The 22016-nt window shown below is 42.7% G+C and overlaps 1 protein-coding gene across 1 annotated transcript in view; it reads left to right on the top strand.

Moving 5' to 3' along the window:
- Positions 1 to 22016, top strand: part of si:ch211-262h13.5 (uncharacterized protein LOC571127 homolog) — a 99379-nt gene that overhangs the window by 666 nt on the left and 76697 nt on the right. Inside the window, exons 3-4 of the mRNA XM_051688769.1 lie at positions 2573 to 2660; positions 8825 to 8991. Coding sequence (XP_051544729.1) covers positions 2573 to 2660; positions 8825 to 8991 — 255 coding nt within the window. The remainder of the gene's footprint in view (positions 1 to 2572; positions 2661 to 8824; positions 8992 to 22016) is intronic.

The following is a 22016-nucleotide window of genomic DNA, read 5'->3' as shown; positions in this document are numbered from 1 at the left end:
AGTCTTTTGTGAGACAGCTGGCTGTTTACAGCGTACACTAATGTACGTACACAAATATTGATTAAGGGTCAGCAGGACTTTGCAGAACATTTATTACTACATTACAATTTTTAACTACATGCAAACCTATAATTTAGTAGTTATTGTAGATGCTTATGTTAGTGTTTGCCCCATTCTGAGTTTAAAAACGCTGTGTAATTTACGATGTTAAAAATGGTTACATGCATTTGTTACCTTAAGGTTCCATTTCTACATCTGACACTTAAAATTTCTTGGTGTAATTTACTGTATTCAGGTTGATTTAGTCATTTTAAAGGGACACTATGGAATTGCTGACTTTCTGTCAACATGGTTGAAACATAAAATTGCAAAATACTTACGGAGGAACATTATTATGTTTTGTTTTTTTAAGTCAGTTGTGCTTTGGCACTGCGCTTCTGTGTGAAAGTATATGATTGTTTGATATATGTATGCATGACTCAGGGTAACATAAACTAGTGAGGCTTTGAACACAGTTATTATTTTAAATGTACTGGCTCAATAATGGTATTTTGTTAATGTTTAAAGAAAAAAATTAAAAAGAAATCCTCCATAGTATACTCCATGGTTAAATTATTTTGACTTGAATTAAACCAGTTAATTTAGATGTTAACACATGAAGCACATATTTAGCTTTTTTAGCCTGAGAAAATATTTTTTTACAGTGGATCATTGCACCATAAAACTTGCATTTTGCATCCTTACATCTAAGTGGTATATATATATATATATATATATATATAGAGAGAGAGAGAGAGAGAGAGAGAGAGAGAGTGCCTTGCAAAAGTATTCAGACCCCTGACCAATTCTCTCATATTACTGAATTACAAATGGTGCAAGGAAATTTCATTCTGTTTGAAATTTTATTTTAAAACACAGGGACTCAATCAATTATTGTTAGGTGACATTGGTTTTATGTTGGGAAATAAAAAACATTAAAAAAAAAAACTGAAATATCTTGCTTGCATAAGTATTCAACCCCTGTGCTGTGGAAGCTGCCAGGTTACACCGATGAAAGAAGTTGCCCTAATGAGGACACAGTTACTTTACCATTGGCATCCACCTGTGAATCATTAAAGTTGTTATCACATTTTCTGGATAAAAAAAACACATGTTGAAGGATCATTGGTCAGGCTGTGAATCTGATGGAAAATGCATTCCACAGAAGTTATAGATAAAGTAATAAAAATGCATAGATTCGGGAAAGGGTACAAAATAATCTCCAAATGTTTGGATATCCCAGTGAGCACAGTTGAATCAATAATCAGGAAGTGGAAGCTGCACCACACCACCCAGGCACTGCCAAGAAAAGGCCGTCCCTCAAAACTCAGCACTCTAACAAAAAGGAGACTTGTGAGAGAAGCCACAGAGAGGCCAACAATCACTTTGAAGGAGCTACAGAGTTCAGTGGCTGGAAGTGGAGTAATGGTGCACAAGTCAACCATATCAAGAGCACTGCATAACGCTGGCCTGTATGGGAGGGTGACAAGAAAGAAGCCATTACTCAAAAAGTACCATCTGAAAGCACGTCTGGAGTTTGCCAGAAAGCATGTGAGTGACTCAGCTGCGATGTGGGAGAAGGTTTTGTGGTCAGATGAGAGCAAGATAGAGCTTTTTGGCCAAAACTCAAAGCGCTATGTGTGGTGCAAACCTAACACTTCCTATGCCTCAAGACACACCATCCCTACAGTGAAGTATGGTGGTGGCAACATCATGCTGTGGGGATGCTTCTCATCAGCAGGGACTGGGCATCTTGTTAGAATTAAAGGAAGAATGGATGACGCAAAATATAGGGAAATACTGCAAGAGAACCTGCTTCGGTCTGCTTAAAAACTGAAGCTTGGGAGGAAATTCACCTTTCAGCATGATAATGATCCCAAGCACAAGGCCAAAGCAACATTGGAGTGGCTCAAGAACAAAAAGATAAATGTCCTACAGTGGCCCAGTCAAAGTCCTGATCTCAATCCTATTGAGAATCTGTGGCACTATTCGTAAATTGCAGTCCACAAGCGTCACCCAACCAACCTGGAGCAAATCTGCCGAGAAGAATGGGCCAAAATCACTTCATCACTGTGTGCAAAGCTGGTACATATGTACCCCAAAAGATTTAAAGCAGTAATTGCAGCAAAAGGTGTCTCGACCAAATATTAATGTGTGGGGGTTGAATACTTCAGTTTTTTATTTTTCATAAAAATATTTCCCAACAAAAAACAATGTCACCTTACAATAACTGAGTTTGAGTTTCAGTGTTTTAAAATAAAATATCAATCAGAATGAAATTTCAATGTACCATTTGTAATTCGGTAATATGAGAGAATTGGTCAGGGGTCTGAATACTTTTGCAAGGCACTGTATATATACTGAAAAGTGACAAAAGATGACTAATCCATGTCCTACCTCAAGTAAATATATTTGAGTAATAATGCAGATATTTTGCAGAATTTCTGATAGTTTCTTTAGAAAATATAAGGTATGAGAAAAGAGTGTTTTAGATTGGTGTCTGTAGAATGTTTGTGTGTTCCTTGTGTTGTAGCAAATATCTGGAAACTGCAATACCACGGTACTGCACACACCTGATGGCTTCACTTACCTCTACAGCTATGTCTGCACGCTGGTTCCAGGTCCACAATTCATTTCCATTTGTCATTTTACCCATTTGGTGAAGTTCACATTTCAAATTCATGACAATTACAAGAAGAGCTCACTGCATATTAGAAAGCTCAAGACATGGACAGCTTAGGTGAAACTGGATACCCAATTTGTCATAAGATTGTAATCTGGCACTTCACTCAAAAAGGGTACACTTTGGTTTCCCACTACTTATTTTAAAGTAACAGAGGCACAAATTATTCTGTAGTGGTGATACAATATTATCTAACATAAAATTAACATAACATGAAAAGTAGCTAGTTTTATTTCACAAATTATGAAATTGATGTTTTACATTTTTTTTATTGACTGTTCTTGCATAAAATCAGAACATACATTACTACATACATACATTACATTACCTGACCTCATTACTAAAAAAAAAAAAAAAAAAAAAATGTTGCTAACTATTTGGGGGATCCTTTTTAGGTGTGTTACTTGAAGACAGCATTGTGCAACAATGAAAAGGAAACAAATAGAGGAGTTTATTTATTTAAACATTTATGGTGAAAGTGAGTAACATTTTGCAGATGTTAGAATACTAAAATGTTAAAAACAGCAGTTTGATGTTAAAGACATCAAATATGACTGTAAACAAAAACGTCTCGGTTACTGTCATAACTTCCGTTCCCTGATGGAGGGAACGAGACGTTGTGTTGATGTAGTGACACTAGGGGGTCGCTCTTGGGAGCCCCAAACACCTCAGATCTTTGAGAAGAGGCCAATGAGAATTGGCAAATGGAATTTGCATGCCACTCCCCAGGACATACGGGTATAAAAGGAGCTGGAATGCATCCACTCATTCAGGTTTTGTGCTGAGGAGCCGAGACAAGGTCCCGGACATTTCAGCGGGTAGTACAGCATTGTGGCAAGAGGGACACAACGTCTCGTTCCCTCCATCAGGGAATGGAGGTTACGAAAATAACCGAGATGTTCCCTATCTGTCACTCACTCGACATTGTGTCGATGTAGTGACACTAGGGGTCCCTATACAAAATGCCACAACTAGCTGAACTGTGTTACGTGAACTGCCAATGCAGGTGCAAGCAGGCTACTGCGTGCGTAATAGCAGATGCACTCAGACTGCACGTAGCCTCCCCCAATGCCCCAAAAATCATTGTATAGTTCCCCACATCCCAGAGGGGGGGAAGAGACATATCTAGTATGGGAGCAGGCCGCGCCAGCCGCGGCCTTTTCTCTATATATTTTCTCTCCACAGAGTTTTTAGTTACTCGGCTGGGGCTTTTTAACGCTCAATATATGCGCCGGGGAAGGTGTTCTTTTCCTTTCCTATTCTTTCAGTGGGAAAAGACCCCACGGAGACCACATCCTGCCCGAAGGAGAGGTAACATGTGGCAATACGTCACGTGGGCTCACCAGCCGCACATGGAAGAGGCGCAGTGGTAGGTCCTAACTTGAAGGGGAGGAGCTCTACAAACACAGCAACCAGGGCAGAGAGAGCTCTGCCCAAGGGAGACGCGGGTCTGCTGACAGGGAGACCGTAGCGCGGAGAATACATCACAGGGGATTACCGGAGTAACCAGCACCTGTGGAGCACCTATCCCAGTACAGTATATTAACACACGTACTGGGTCCGGCTGTGAATTCCTCCGCTGAATTTGTGAGCCACAGGGCTAGGGAGGATGGACATCTAGGGTTCACGGTTCGTGAACTCACATGGGAGAAAGAGCGCACGTCTATATGCAAACGGTACACTCGGCCAGCTGTCCTGCATTACCAAACTTACCTGTTCGTACCTGACAAAACACGGGATGAGACCGGCTCAACCCGGATATCTCGCGAAGGTATTCGGTGTTGCCCAGCCGGCTGCTCTGCTGATGTCTGAAAGAGAGGTGCCATTGGCCAGTGCCCATGAGGATGCCACACTCCTTGTAAAGTGTGCTTGTATTCCCAAAGGGGCGGGCACGGCCTGGGTCTGGTATGCCAAGGCGATGGCATCCACGATCCAGTGGGAAAGCCTCTGTTTGGAGACAGTGTTCCCTTTCCGCTGTCCACCGAAGCAGACGAAGTGCTGCTCAGAGCGTCTTAAGCTCTGCGTGTGATCCAAGTAGATGCGCAAAGCACACACTGGACACAGCAATGATAAGGCTGGGTCTGCCTCCTCCCAGGGCAGCGCTTGCAGGCTCACCACCTGATCCCTAAAAGGGGTTGTGGGAACCTTGGGCACATAGCCCGGTCGGGGTCTCAGGATCACGTGAGAGTACTCCGGACCGAACTCCAGGCACACTTCGCTGACAGAGAATGCTTGCAGGTCCCTGACCCTCTTGATGGAAGTGAGCGCGGTCAGGAGGGCGGTCTTCAACGAGATGGCCTTCAACTTGACTGACTCTAGGGGCTCGAACGGGGCTCTCCGAAGGCCCAGAAGGACCACGGAGAGGTCCCTTGAGGGAAAGAGGCACAGCCTAGGAGGGTTCAGCCTCCTGGCGCCTCTCAGGAACCTGATTATCAAGTCGTGCTTCCCCAGAGACTTACCTTCCACTGCGTCATAGTGTGCCACTATAGCAGCTACGTATACCTTCAAGGTGGAGGGGGACAGCCACCCCTCCAACTTCTCCTGCAGGAAGGAAAGCACTGACCTGACTGTGCATCTCTGGGGGTCTTCGCTTTGGGAAGAACACCAATTCATGAACACACGCCACTTCAGGGCATACAGCTGCCTTGTGGAAGAAGCCCTGGCCTGAATGATCGTGTTTACCACAGCGGGTGGTAGACCACTTAAGTCTTCCGCATCCCATCCAGGGACCAGTCATGTAGGTTCCAGAGGTCTGGGTGTGGGTGCCAGATGGCGCCCCGTCCCTGAGAGAGGAGGTTCTCCCTCAGGGGAATCTGCCAGGGAGGTGCTGTCGCGAAGAGCATGAGGTCCGAGAACCAAGTCTGGGTGGGCCAGTATGGTGCCATGAGGGTGACTTGTTCCTCGTCCTCCCTGACTTTGCACAGGGTCTGTGCAAGTAGGCTCACTGGGGGAACGCGTATTTGCACAGCCCCCGGGGCCAGCTGTGTGCCAGCGCATCTGTCCTGAGGGGGGCTCCTGTCAGGGAATACCAGAGTGGGAAGTGGGAGGATTCCCGGGAAGCAAACAGGTCAACCTGTGCTTTGCCGAATCGACTCCAAATCAGCTGGACGACCTGGGGGTGGAGTCTCCACTCTCCCCTGAGTGTCACCTGCCACAACAGCATGTCTGCTGTGGCGTTGAGGCTGCCTGGGATGTGAGTGGCCCCCAGCAACCTCAGCTGTTGCTGACTCCAGAGGAGGAGATGGCGGGCGAATTGCAACATGCGATGAGAACGTAAGCCACCTTAGTGGTTTATATACGCTACTGTCACTGTGTTGTCCGTCCGGACCAACACGTGCTTGCCCTGGATCAACGGCAATAGCCTCCGCAGGGCGAGCTGTATTGCCAGCAACTCGAGGCAGTTGATGTTCCAACGCAGCCACGGTCCTGTCCAGGAGCCGGCGGCTGCGTGCCCGTTGCACACGGCACCCCAGCCTGACTTGGAGGCATCTGTCATAACCACGACGCGCCTGGACACTTGCTGTAGGGAGACTCCTGCTCGCAGAAATGCAAGCTCTGTCCAAGGGCTGAACAAGTGGTAGCAGCCCGGCGTGATGACCACGTGATGTGTGCCACGGCACCATGCTTACCTCGGGACTCGAGTCTGAAGCCATTGCTGAAGCGGTCTCATATGCATCAGCTTCTGGAGAAGGACCACGATTTCCACGCGCTGGACAGTGGCGTTCTTGCCCTTCACCAATGTGAAGCGGACACCACGGAACCGGGGTGGTCGCCTGTTGAACTGAATCGCATAGCTGAGTTGGATGGTCCTGGCCAACCAACGCGACGGGTTGGAAAGCACTAGCCACGCGTCCGAGCTCCGGGCGAGGGGCACTACAGGGAAAATCTCACCTGACGTACCTGGGGGTGGGGCCTCGTGGTGGGGGGGAGCAGGAAACGCAGCGTCGAGAAGTGTCGCTTCGACCTGAGGTGGCTGCGCTGAGGGAACCCTCGAAGCACTTATCTTGCTCTGCATACCCGGCGTAGACTCATCACAACCGGCTGGCAGGGGGTGTAGTTTATGCAGTGCAGCCGGATGTGTGAACACGGGGGGCCGCATTCGCATGGTCCTGGCTGCGAGTGCTCGGTGTCCGCTCGCCGAGGTAACGGCGGCCGTGGGCACCAGCTGTGTGACACAAGGAGAGAGGAAACTGCTCTTTTTTTGAAAAAGTGGGTACTGCAGCCCATCCCGGGTGTGGCAAACACAGAACAAAAGGGGAACAAAAGATTCTCATCCCGGCCCTCCACTGGGGGACGGAGTGGTCTGGTCACCAGCTCCCGAGTTCCAGCAGACATCTTCCTCCTTGGGTCGTCCATCTCAGGGGCACTTAGGAGCCTTCTTGGGGGGCTCTACGCCGGGGCCAAGGACTCAGCTTGGGCTGGGGCGGAGCCGCCTGGGCTTTCGCTGCCGCAGGGGGACGCCCTCTGCGAGCAGACGGGGTATGCACTCTTGAGCCATGCCGTACACTTGAGGTGTGCTGTATCACCTCTGTCTGCTTCCTCACTGCCGAGAACTGCTGGGCGAAGTCCTCGACAGTGTCGCCAAAAAGGCCGACCTGGGAGATGGGCGCGTTCAAGAAGCGTGCCCTGTCAGCGTCCCTCATCTCGACCAGATTCAGCCATAGGTGGCGTTCCTGGACCACAAGAGTGGACATCATCTGCCCTAGTGCCCGCGCTGTGACCTTCGTCGCCCGGAGGCCTGACCAGCGGCGCTGTAGGCTTTGGCCGCCAGAGACAATGTAGTCCTACAGGCCCTGGAAGGGAGTGCCGGGCGACTCCGCCAGGTAGCAGCGCTTTGCGGGCACAAGTGCACCGTGAGCGGCGCCCTGACCCCAGGAACCAATCGTCAAGGCGCGAGTGTGCAGGGGCGGGTGGAGGGTTCCACTCCAGCCCGACACTCATGGTGGCCCGGGCAAGCATGTCGGTCAGCTCCGCATCGGCATCAGACTGAGCCGGCACACCCGAAGGCGCTAGCCCAATCGAGTCCTCGGCATCTGACATCACCAAGGGGCTCTCTGATGCAGCGATCGACATCTCATCCATCTCGTGAGCTCCAAAAGAGACATTAGGCTGGCACTGAGGCGAGCTGTCTGTCTCATCCCAGAACTGGACGGGAGCAAACGAGCGTGCTTGGGGATGAGAGGTCCGCGGGGGATTACCCGGTGGAACCGAACCCATTGGGGTCCCCAAATCGCCTCCAGCATCAACTGGGCCAGCCTCATACCCGTAGGTAGAAGGACTGGCGCGGGGAATGACTGAAGTGGCTTTCCCTCGGAAGAAAGAAAGCCACGACCACAACATTGCCATGGTCATGTTCTCGCAATGAGAACATGAACCATCCGCGAACGCTTCCTCAACATGATTACGGCCCAGACACGTGAGGCAGTGATCGTGGCCGTCAGAGGTGGAGAGGTAACTGACCGCACCCAGAAACTACACAGAGACGGAAGGGCATCTTTAAAAAGACGCATCTTTAAAAAGACGTTCATGTCAATGTGTTTGCTCAGAATATATACCCTTCTAGCGCTATCGAAGCACCCAGGGGTGTACTCTGCACTGATCATGCAGACGGAGAGAAAGCCGCTGGAATGCGCCGTATATCCAACAGCAAATGCTTCTCGTTGAGATGTGAATGGATCGGCAGTGGAATTCAGCTTGCTGACACACAACTGCTCGGCTCTGAAGAAAAAATCTGAATGAGTGGATGCATTCCAGCTCCTTTTATACCCGTATGTCCGGGGGAGTGGCACACAAATTCCAATCGCCAATTCTCATTGCCCTTTTCTCAAAGATCTGAGGTGTCTGGGGCTCCCAAGAACGACCCCTAGTGTCACTACATCGACACAACATCGAGTGAGTGACAGATAGGGAATCTTAAACAACAGCATATATAGTAATGTACTGTAATTAGTGCCATCTAACCATGGACCATGTTACTAGAAATGCATATCAAAATAAGTTAAATTTATCACTCTTGATTCATTTATGACAATTCTAGACTGTGTCATTTCTTTCCTACTTTAAGATGCTAATCACTTTGGCCCACATTCTCCTCTTTTCAAGACCCTCCAGAGAAGTTGCAGTTGACCTGTCCAGACTGCCCTCTGCTGCTACAGATAGACAGTGCAGAAGCCATCTCAAGCGCTAGAACCACCCTCCTCAAATACAACAGACAGAGCACATTTCCTATTAGCCTCAGAGTGGACACCATCGCTAGAGCCTCACATCAGGTAACAATGGACATAATCACACAAACTCAAAAAGTAGACTGTCGTTAAGCCTATTGTCATAATGTTTTACTATTTCTGTGTTAATGCCATGGTATCTATCATGCCAAAATTGCATTATTATCAGACGTGCCGATGGAAGGTGAATTGAATAAACTAGTCAGACATCGACATTTCTTACAAAACATTTCTTACATTAAATTGTGTTTTTCAGTAATTTTATTTATTATATATGTCCCTATGACAATCAGATCAGTTAGCAATTTTCCTTACTTTTTAGGTTTGTCAACATGCAGTGCATTGGCCTATTTCACAAAGCTGAATTAAGTGGCTAGCTAGATACATTTAAATTTTGTTTGAGAAAACTGAATTTGCGGTACCAGTAAGGTGGATATGTTTTTATCAGGGTTCATCGTCATACTAACATACGCTAAATGGCTAACCTGCTCCAGGGCAGGTTAAGTTCTCAATCACAGATCACACACAGATACTGAACCAATCAGCTGTGAGTAAAGTGATATCTCTGATTAATAAGGTACCTCTCAGGTCACATGATACCATGTGAGGATTGGACGTGTGAACGGCAAGCTCTGCGCACTTTGCTAGTTTTAATACTTTTTATGATATAAACCGGTGAGATTCGATACACTCTGGACAATATGTCAAAGAATTCAAAATCCTCAGGCTCTGGAGACATTAATAGACACTTACGTGCTCAGGCTGATACCCCTGACAAGGCCGCGGACACGGGAGCCAATTTGGTCAGAGAGTTTCGGGAATTGTGGCGAGAAATGTTGAATATGTCGGCAATGCTGACGAAGGTCATTGCTGACTTGGAGGATCTTGCTGTGATACATAGATCGATCAATGCCATGGAGGCTAAATTTACTGATGTGGTCACGAGAGTTGGGGGATGTCAAGAAATGGATTGATTCTCTAGAGTCATCGGAGAGGGAATTATCTGCTAATCCGCTAGCGACCAAGGTGGATTTGGATCGTGTCTGGGAGAAGTTGGAGGACATGGAAAACCGTATCCGGCAGAATAATTTTGTGGGAGTCCCGGAGGGAGTGGAGGGACAGGATATGGTGAAACTCCTGGACGGGCTCTTTCTGAATCTGCTTGACATAACAGGCCATAAGCTGGAAATTGAGCAAGCTCACAGGGTTCTGGCTCAGCAATCCACTGTGGGAGACAGGCCCCAATCAATTCTGGCCAAATTTCTGAGATCATCCGATAAAGATCTTGTGTTGCGTGAGGCGAGGAGTAAAGGAAGGATTTCTTGGAAGAACCACAGGATTTTCTTGTTCCCCGACTTTGCGAACTCCACAAGAGAGAAATGGGATCGATTCAAGGAATGCAAGAAACTTTTACATCAATGGAAGGTCACTTTAGCACTGATATTCCTGGCCAAATTGAGAATAGATGCTAAGGATGGCCGTAAAACATTTACATGCCCACAGCAAGTGATGTCCTTCATAAAGTCAATGGAGTAAGTGAGTGGTTTTGTTGTACTCACGTTGTCACCACGTGGACTGACTCGCTGAACATTCGCTTGAGTGTTTGAAGATTCTGCACGCACTTTTTGTGCTGGTTCCGCCTAGCGGCTGGAGTTTATTTTGTAGAGCAACACTGAGTGGGCTGGCTCACTGAACATCCGTTTGACAGTTTGAGGAACCTGCAAAAAAAACGTGTGTGCTAGTGCTCCCTATCGGCCGGAGTTTATTTTGTGGAGTATTTCTTGAAAAGTTATTGGAGTAAGTCATTTGCTTGTACTCATGTTGCAGCCGAATGAACCGGCTCACTGAACATTCATTTGACTGTCTGAAGAATGCCCACAGCAAGCGATGTCCTTCATAAAGTCAATGGAGTAAGTGAGTGGTTTTGTTGTACTCACGTTGTCACCAAGCGGACTGACTCGCTGAACATTTGCTTGAGTGTTTGAAGATTCTGCACGCTCTTTTTGTGCTGGTTCCGCCTAGTGGCTGGAGTTTATTTAGTAGAATAATACACCTTTAGGATAGTTTTATGGATGAAGCTACACGTTGTGTTTATTCTGCCTATTAGCTGGAGTGTGTTTTATAGATTATCTTTTGCTGTGTAATTCTATCTCAAATTTTTTTTATAGAAACACTGGACTTGAGCAATCTGACAGCAAAGTTGTTACACAGATTCTTGTAGGCGTACATGGACTGTTTGAGTTTGGAGGGAGGGTTAATCTGCACATTTTATTTTATCTGTTTTTTTTGTTTTTTTGTTCTAGGGGATGTTTGGGGTTCGATTGTTGCACTAATGTTGGAATGTGGTTTTATAATCTTGTTTTTGACACACAATCTATTTTTTCGTACATGTCAAAATGTCAAATGTTATGTAGGGCTTTACTGGTTGTTTAGATCAGTGATACTATCAGAAATAATTGGTAATTATGTCTGTAGTTATTAATCAATATTTAAATTAATTAATTGGATCTAACTCATTAAAACCTCATATGGGACTCCAGTAAATGTAGTGCGCTACGTTTAGGAGCAAGTTTGGTTATTAGCAATAATTAATAATTATCAAAGATATTTATTAATTACAAAAATCAATAGAACATTGATGAGAATCAATGTTAGCTTTTTTTAATCCTTTAAAATCAACACTTATCAAAGATAATCGTTAATTGTTAACGTCGATGAAACATTAATTACAATTAACACTAGCTTATTGATCATTCAAATTCAATCAAAGATAATTATCAATTATCAAAAATCAATAGAATATTAATAAGGATTAACATTGACGGGGCACCACCCTGAAATCAGGGACTAATAACCGAATATTAAAACAGTCTCAATATTAGATTGTTTTCTTAGGAAAATCGACATCCGAAGAATATCGATTTTCCGGAAAAAAAACAATGAATGAAGGTTTGAATCCGAGCACTGACATCCCGTCAGCATGACACAGGCGTATGCAAAACAAACCAAAACACTTCTCTTTGTAATATAAACAAAGTTTATTTATGCAGTAATATCAATTAATAATTAATACAATGCAGTCAATAAACTTCAGACTTGCAACTACAAACTAAACAGTGATATGATTAGATATGGAAATAAAAAGAATCCTATAACACATAAGGTGTGTGTGTGACAGTGTGTGTGTGTGTGTGTCAGTGTGGTTAGTGAGAGAAGTGTCATTAAGTGACAGCCCGAAAGCTGATTTCGCGGTAGCTGGAGATAAAGCAGCCGTGTTCATCACTCAGAGACGCGGTTTTACGAGCGGGGCTCATAAAAGTCCCTTGTTATTTGACTCTTTAATGGATGAACTCAGTTGCTGTCTCACCTATGATGGCGAAAATGCACAACAGTCCAATTTGGTTGGACCACAATACAGCAAAACAAATTCGTGATAATTAATACCCTGAGTATTAATAATGAGCGGACATGGCGGTCCGTAAACTGTACAAGCAAAATCCTTGAAACACAAGAATAACACACTATAATATTCTATCTCTGCCCAGACATAACCTCTTACTTGAATCGCATGAGGACACAGGTAGAATGTGTTTTCCTCCGTCCTTTAACTTTGACCCGGTTCCTTGAGGCTCGTGTGATGACGAAAGGTCGTTTCCTCGTGCTGTCGGCGGGCAGTACGGCTGTTGGTTGTCGGCGGCCGGTACGGCTGTTGATTCTCAGAGGGCGGTACGGCTGTTGATTCTCGGCGGGCTGGCGGAGAACTCAGAAATGTCGACTTGATTGAAGATGGAAGAGAAATCTTTAATCTCTTCACTTCTGTAGGCCAACGGATGAAGATGCGAATTGCTCGGCGGTCTCCTTCGGATCCGTTAGAGTGTTCGGTTGAACACAGAGTAATCTCAACTCGTCCAGCGAGATGGAGATTGTATGGCTACAGTTTCAAGTCGGACATTACTTCCTTATGCCACGAGGCTGCACCGGAGAGCAGCAAAAAGCTACGTCCGTATTCGCTGGAAGCAACTTTGGAAGCATTTCAGAATTATTTGAAGTCCTGATGATGTCATGTTTGTGGGATGTTCTGTGGTGTCGATCCTTTAGAGGGCAAGGCTTCATGGATCTGTAGTCTGTTTTGGACTCCCATAGTTTGATTTTGGCGCGATGTTTGTCAGTAAAATTTACAACTTAGAAGGAGGGGGCTTGAGGAATGTTTTTTTATGACTGTTAGGCCTGCCTTTGTCTTCTAACTGAATACATGAGGCCCAACAGTTAATATGAGTGGATTGTCTATCTCTACGTGGAATGTGAATGGGGTGGGGCACCACATAAAAAGAAGGAAGGTTATTTCTCTTCTTAAGTGTAAGAAAAAATTCATCTTTCCCCGCAGGAAGCTGAAAAAAATTGGAAAGATATGGGGTGGGCATTTTTTTTATAGTGCTGGCTCGAGTAAGAGCAGGGGAGTCATCATATTGAGAAGTAAACATCTACAATTCAAATGTCTCAAACAGAGTAAAGACAAATTAGAGTCATTATTGTTTTAGCTGAAATTCAGGGACAAAGTTTTATTTTGGCTAATATTTATGCACCTATCGTTGATCATCAGGGCTTTTTTATAGATCTTGAAGGGATGTTGCAAACCGCTGGCACCTCTCATGATATAATATTGGGAGGAGACTTTAATCTTTCGATGGACTCAGTCCTTGATCATAGTGAAGAAAAAGTGTGCAAGCCCCCTAGAGCAACAGTGACAATTCACAGAATGTGTAAAAATCTTGGTCTTACAGATATTTGGAGACATTTGAACCCATCTTGTAGGGACTATACCTTTTTTCATCAGTCCATAACATTTACTCAAGAATAGATTTTTTTTAATATATCTAAGTCCCTAATTTCATCTGTTGTTGATTGCTCAATTGTAAACATTTTAGTCTCAGATCACGCCCTGGTGTGTTTAGAGGTGATGCTACATACTGAGAAAAAGAAATCATATAGTTGGCACTTTAATGTATCCCTTTTGCAAAATCCTGAATTCCAACAAATGCTAAAGGCTGAAATCAATGTTTATATGTAGACCAACTGGTCCTCAGTATCCTCTGTGGGCGTGGCTTGGGAGGCACTTAAGGTGGTTCTTAGGGGTCGGATCATACAGTATGCCTCTTTCACCAAAAAATCAAGAACTCGTGGAATTGGAAGGGAATATTAAAAGTGTTGAGGCAGAGCTGAAGTGCCGAATGTCGTCTAATGTCCTCAGAGAATTGACCCGATTGAAATACAGATATAATACTATTTTTTTCACGGAAAGTGGAGTTTTGGCTATTGAGGGCAAGACAATCATTCTTTGAGTCGGGGGACAAAGAACGGAAGCTTTTGGCTAGATATATAAAACAGAGAGAGTCTTTTTCTACCATTCCCTCAGTGAAATCTGCTGGTGGTGAAATATTTACCTCGGCCATTGATATTAGTAATGCTTTTAAAGAATTCTATCTTGATCTTTATAGTTCCATGTCATCGTCTACTGATGAAGATATTAGAAACTTTGTGGAACCATTAGAACTTCCTAAACTGACACCTGAGCAAAAAATTCTCTTGATTCTGAGATAACCTTGGAGGAGCTTTGCGAGGTAAGGCTCGATGCTACAGGCAAGGCTCCAAGGCCAGATGGCTTTGCCACAGAATTTTTTAGGTCTTTTGCTACAGAACTGGCTCCACATTTGCTAGAAGTTTATCCGTAATCATTAAAGAATGGAAAGCTTCCACCAACCATGACATAAGTTCGGATCAGTCTGATTCTTAAAAAGGACAAAGATCCAAGCAAGTGTAAGAGTTACCGTCCAATTACCCTTGTAGGTTCTACTGGTTGTTTAGATCAGTGTTACTATCAGAAATAATTAATAATTATTTCTTTAGTTATTAATTAATATTTAAATTAAATAATAGAATCTAACTCATTAAAACCTCACACGGCGCACCATTAAATGTAGTGCGCCACGTTCAGGAGCGGTTTTGGTTATTAGCAATAATAATAATTATCAAAGATAATTATTAATTATTAAAATCAATAGAACATCGATGAGAATCAATGTTAGCTTTTAAATCAAGCTATTAAATCAACAATTATCAAAGATAATCACTAATTATTAACATCGAAGAAACATTGATTAAAATTAACACTAGCTTATTGATCCTTCAAATTCAACAATCATCAAAGATAATGATCAATTATCAAAAATCAATAGAATATTAATAAGGATTAATATCGCCAGGGCACCACCCTGGAATCAGGGACTAATAAGCAAATAGTATAACAGTCTCAATATTAGATTGTTCTCTTAGGAAAATCGACATCCGAAGAATATCGACTTTCGAAAAGAAACAATGAAGGCTTGAATCCGAGCACTGACATCCCCTGCCAGCATTTGACACAGGTGTATGCAAAACAAACCAAAACACTTCTCTTTGAAATATAACAAAGTTTATTTATGCAGTAATATCAATTAATAATTAATACAATGCAGTCAATAAACTTCCGACTTACAACTACAAACTAAACAGTGACATGATTAGATATGGTAACCAAAATAATCCTATAACACATGAAAGGAAGGTGTGTGTGTGTGTGTGAGAGAGAGAGAATGGGTGTGTGTGTGTAAAGAGGGACGCACACAAAATGGCGGACGTGACTCTCATGGAGAGTACGTCACGCAAGATTTCCAGCCAGAGAATATGGCCGCGAATGTGGGTGGAGAGAAGCCAGGAAATGGCGTCTGCCCGTATACCGCGTGTCTCCGCTTGTACGATAACTTAGGGACAAAGCTGAGCTTTATGACGAAGTTATCTACTAGCCAAAAGTGTGTGCGAGAATGTTTGTGAGGGGTCACGTGTGTGTGTGGTTAGTACGAGAGAGAGAGATAATAAATTGGCGGCACCAAAGCTGGTTTCGCGATCGTTGGGGAGAAAGCAGCTGTTAGTTTATCGCTCAGAGTCGCGGTGGAAGGCTCGTAAACCGTCCCGTGGTCTTTGGTTCATGAATGCATAAACTCAGTTTGCCGGTCTCACCAGTGATGGCGGAAATAAACAACATTCCAATGTGGTTGGACTACAACACAGCAGATCTCATTCGTGATAACAGTACATTACAGTAATACCTCGAGTATTATTAGCAGCAATGAGCGGACTCGCGGTCCGTAAACTGTACAAGCAATAACCTTGATACACAAGAATAACACACTATAATATTCTATCTCTGCCCAGACGTAAACCCCTTACTTGAATCGCATGAGGACACTCACTCCTTTAGTGAGCAAGACTTCATGGGATTTGTAGTCTGTTTTGGACTCCCTTTATTTGATTTTGGCGTGGTTTTTATCAGTAAGATTTATGACGGAGTGTGTGGGCCTCAGTTAGGTTTTACGACTGTGTTAGGCCTGCCTTTGTCTTCTATCTGAATACATGAGGCCCAACACCCTGTTTAACCAATTTTGGCTAACCGATTAAGTAAAGTTATGAGATCTTTTATACATATTGATCAGGTGGGGTTTATTCGGGGCTGTAGCTCTTCTGATAACATTAGGTGTTTCAACAATATCATGTGGTCAGTGGCGAATGATCAGACCCTGGTCACTGCCATCTCACTTGATGCCAAAAAGGCATTTGATATGGTAGAATGGGATTATCTTTTTAAGATTTTGGAAATATATGGGTTTGGGAATACTTTTATTAGATGTATTAAGTTACTTTATAGACATCCTGTAGTGGCGGTACAAACAAATGGATTAATTTCAGATTATTTTACTCTGGATAGGGGCACCCGGAAGGGTTGCCCTCTTTCCCCATTATTGTTCTGTCTTGCCCTGGAACCATTAGCAGGTGCGATAAGAAAGGAGGATGATTTTCCAGGGGTGGTGGCGAGAGGTGTGGCGCATAAACTTTTGCTTTACACAGATTATATTTTATTATTTGTCTCTGACCCTACTAGATCTATGCCTTGCCTCCACAGAATTATTAATTCCTTTTCTAGGTTCTCAGGATACAGGCTCAATTGGTCTAAATCCGAAGCTTTGGCTCTGACAGCTTACTGCCCGGTAACGGCTTTTCAGACGGGCACCTTCTAGTGGTCCAAATAGAGCATTAAGTATTTGGGCATTTTATTCCCAGCAAATTTGTGTGATTTAGTCAGTCAATTTTGACCCTTTAATAAAACGTTTTTCGAGCGATGTGGACAGGTGGGCTTCATTACATTTATCTATGATTGGGAAGGTAATGTTAAAAATAAAATGAATTGTATTCCAAAATTCAACTACCTGCTACAATCTCTCCCTGTAGATGTCCCCCTCTCTTATTTCTAGCAATTTGATAGCATAGTGAAGTCCTTCATTTGGAATGGTAAATGTCCCAGATTACATTTCAGTAAATTGCTTAGGCTGATTGACAAAGGTGGGCTAGGCCTACACAAGATTTTGTTTTATTATTATGCATTTGGTCTCAGACATTTGGCTCATTGATTTCTTCCTCCTGAGAGAGCCCCTCCCTGGTTTTGTATTGAACAGGAAGTTTATTAGCAAGAAAAACATTTTCTGCAGTCTCAAATTTTATGTTGACACTTTAATTGTTTTCCTGATTATTTACCCACTCTTGACATAAAAAGTATATGAAAAATAAAACTAAAATAAATCAATGAAAAAGCAAGTAAGATGGATTAATACATTGAGTGTCAATAATGATTGATTTTAATCACTCTGCATGCAATATATACAGTATTTAAACTGTATATAGCACTTCAGTGAGTGAGGTGATCCTGGCCACTCGTGTTCAAGACTACACAGCTTCTCTGCGATGCTGACAGAGGGACAAAGATATGCGGTGAGATGGTATGCGCTGATAGTCTGATAATTTTCAGACACAAATGCTATCGGTCGATTAATCCTTAGTGTGAGTGTCTTAAGCAGTCTAAACACTTATATTTGTGAATCAATGTCTTGGAATAAGTCTCAAAAGTTTTCTTTTTTTTTAAGCAATCACATATTTTCAATACAGAGTACAGTGGCTTGGCATTTATTTGCACATTGAATTACAGATATAAAATGACCAGTGTGTTTCTGTGTAATGTTTACAAAACAGTGTATAATTTATTTGTGCATTTTACTACAAGCAATTGTGAGAATCTTTGCTGTTAACTGCTTTAGTGAAATAAAGCTGAGTGACTGGATCTGATTTTTTTGTTTTGTTTACTCCCCCTTTTCCCCTCTACTCCACTGCTGACCATGCCCACTCTCCCTAGCATTTTTTAAAATTCTGGTGAGAACTCAACTGCACTGAAACATGGGATTTCGTGACCTTTTAAAGACACATAATTGGCTGAGTTTGATAGAAAAAAGTACTTAAAGTAACAAAACTGAAATATCATAGACTTTACAGAATACAAATGACAAATAACATTCCTTAGACAAAACAAGCAAGGCCCATCTCATTGATTCATGCCCCAAGGAGCTAAAGGCCTCTTTCTGTAATAATCTTTTGTCTCACACTGTACATTCGTAAACCCCGAATTCATGTTTTTATTTGCATATTTGCGATGTCAGTAACAATGTTTGACTGCTTGATTGGATGTATACATCTTGCGATGGACAGTCAATGTGAATAGGGCGGCTTTTTTGTGGAAATGTTGCCAAGCAAATTAGCTCTGTTTGTTTTTTGTCTTCATCCTTAATAGAATTCAAATGAGATTTACAACAGAAGAAGATAAGAAAATTCTACAGGGACACTATGGAATACAAGGAGAGCAGAGTGTATCCTTGACTTTACCGCAATAGTACCTTCAAGCCATTGTATAAGGTCCGTGTTGAAAATGAGGTCCTCCATACTTCAGCATGTAATGAAGACAGTGTTGGTAATTTTAAAGCAGATCAGTCAGGCGACAACTACAACCACTCAAGGGCATCATGCAAATTACCCACTGCATCAAAAAGGACCCGTTGTGGTAGACTGGTTGGCAAGAAGCTGGCTTGAAACTGCCCTTGATAGAGCTTGTTCTTCATGTGATTCAGAACCTACAAATTAGATTTTTAAAGAACAAAAATAACTTTTCTTTTCAAATCCGCATTACAGTCAACACGGAAGAGGGGAACTTGCCAAAGGACAGCTCGATCTTCAATCTAACCAGCCAGGAACTGTGTCCACATGCAGTAAGCCTTTGAACAAAGGCCTTTGCTTTATAGAACTACTGATAATTTTGTCACTAAAATTTGTCATTTAAAATTTTCTGGACTCTAAAATTGAAATGTTTCTGAAAAAATACAAAAACCAGTTACATTACAAATTAAAACTTACTAAAGAGTTCTTCCATCAGATCCTACTATACAGTTAAAAAAAAAAAGAGACTTTTCAGACTTTTCTTAAGGCAGCACACTCCTGGTCACTGATTTCTGACAAAGAATTACAGTCAATCAATCTCTCCCACCAAGTCCAAAAAGATTTGGTTAACCCACCTGGGCGACCACAGTGGCGGGTATCAAAGGTCTTACAGAGCCCCTTCCAATTTTGCTGATTTTGTTTTGAGACCCCAGTAACATCTCTTCTCAGATATCTCAGAGATACAACAATTTTTCTACAGTACCTGTCAGCAATAAATAATCTCAGTCAATATGTTATACAGTACTTGCTACTATAAATCTCCTCTCTCCATATACAAATATACCTCACATTGAGGGCTTTTTGGCTCTAAAGCATTTTCTTGATCTGTATACTGAGGGGCTACGTTATAGCCAGTTTAAAAACTTTACCATATTTGTTCTAAGAAAGATGACTTTGAAGCCAAAGCTCAGACCATATATAGAGAATTCAGGTCATGTGGGTATCCTAACAATTTAATTGGCTTGAAACTGCTATACCATCAATTAACTGGCTTGAAACTGCCCTTGATAGAGCTTGTTCTTCATGTGATTCAGAACCTACAAATTAGATTTTTAAAGAACAAAAATAACTTTTCTTTTCAAATCCACATTTAGTCCTTTAAGTTACGAAATAAAAAAGATCATTAACAATCATTGGCAAATTTGGCAAAATTCACTGATCCAACACTTTTTTTTTCAAGAAGCTGTAATTTAAGGGACAAACTGGTTCATGACAACAACCCCATCTCCTCTTCCATAACCCTCACCAATGCCCACAGGGCAATTGTTCATGTAGCACTTGTATTTTCTGTTCCTATTATGTTAATTGCAATCATTTACAAATATTCTACAATAACTATATATAAAACATACAAAATCAGACGACTGATTACTTGCAACACTACATTTGTAATATATTTAAGAATCTGTGTTCTGTAAAGTCTCTAATATTTAATTTTTGTTACTTTAAGTACTTTTTTCTATTAAGCTCAGCTGGTCTTAATCCCCAATTATGTGTCTGAAGAAAGCTATGCGTTGAAACGATTGCTTGCTAATCTGTTTTTTTTAACTCTCTGCACAATGCTCTTTTTTAATATGCTACTTTTTTTTTTTTTTAACTTTACTAAGTTTAGAAAATATATATTTTTGCTAGAACTTTCTTCATTCTGGTTGTCATTCAGTGTGTGGACAGCAACCTTTGTAACTTTTGTCCAGCACCTGAGGCCTGTTTAACGAAGCTAGTTGATCCAATTTTGAGTTTCAGAGTAAGTTGCAAGTAGACAAAAGCAGACAGAGAAACATTGTTTTAAATTGGGTTCAGCAATCTCAAGATGCTCGCTATAAATGTTCTCTGTCAACTCTTGAGTTCATGATTAACCCTTTTTCTGAGGTTCTTAGCATCACGCACTGCACACAGGTACAGTATGTAAAGAAATGCAAAGAAACTCAATAATACATTTTTAAGGGGGAGGTCACGTGATGCCATGCAAGAAGCAGACGTGTGAACGATGAGCTCTGCGCACTTTGCTAAATATTTAATTATTCTTATGTTATAATCTGGTGAAACTCGATACACCCAGTTACACATTTGCTCTTTGAGGTAAAACATGGCAAAGAAGTCAAAATCATCGGGCTCTGGAGACATTAAAAGACACTTACGTGTTCAGGATGAAAGCCTCGACAGACCTACAGACTGGGGACTCAATTTGGATGGCACGGCGGGAGAGGTGATCCAGCGTCAGTTGTCCAACATATTGGTGATGATGACGAAGGTTCTTGCTTACGGCGATGGAAATAAAATTCTCTGAGTTAGTTACAAGAGTGTCGGATGCTGAGAAACGAATCGATTATTTGGAGTCTTCAGAGAGGGAATTAACCGCTAATCCACCCGCGACCAAAGTTGATCTGGAACATCTCCTTGAACAGCTTGAAGATCTTGAGAATAGAAGCCACAGGAATAACGTCAGAATTGTTAGAATTCCTGAGCATGAGAATTGGTGAAATTCCTAGACGAGTTGTTGCCGAGTCTGCTTGACATAACAGGCCACAAGCTGGAAATCGAATGAGCTCACAGAGTCCCTGCTCGGAGATCTACTGAGGGAAATAGGCCCCGATCGATTCTGGCCAAATTTCTGAGATCATCCGGTAAAGATCTCGTGTTGCACCAGGCAAGAAGCAAAGGAAAGCTTTTTTGGAAGAATCATAATATTTTCTTGATCCCGGACTTTGCAAGTTCGACGAGAGAAATGCGAACGGTTCAAGGAATGTAAGAAACTCTTACATCAGCAAAAGATCTCGTTTGCTCTGATGTTTCCAGCCAAACTGAGAATAGAAACGAAGAATGGTCACAAAGTATTTACATGTCAAAATCAAGCAATGTCTTTTATTGAATCAATGGCTGAGTAAACCATTGGATGTTTCTCATGTGAGTGGGTCGACTCACTGTACTTACTCTTGAGGAAGCTGGGCGACATTTTGGTTTCTTTTTGCGTTGGCTCCACCTAGCGGCTGGAGCTTGTTTTGTGACTAACACTTTCCTTAAAGAAGCTTTTGCATTGACGGAAGATTACTTTTGCATGGAAGTTCCTGGCCAGTTTGAGAGTGGACACTACGGATGACCGCAAAATATCTACATGCTCACACAAAGGATGTCTTTTATAAAGTTGACGGATTGAGTAAGTCATG

The sequence above is a fragment of the Myxocyprinus asiaticus genome, chromosome 45, assembly GCF_019703515.2.
Source record: "Myxocyprinus asiaticus isolate MX2 ecotype Aquarium Trade chromosome 45, UBuf_Myxa_2, whole genome shotgun sequence".
Lineage (NCBI taxonomy): Eukaryota > Metazoa > Chordata > Actinopteri > Cypriniformes > Catostomidae > Myxocyprinus > Myxocyprinus asiaticus.
The sequence above is the reverse complement of the archived record's forward strand: the minus strand, read 5'-3'. Positions and strand labels throughout refer to the sequence as shown.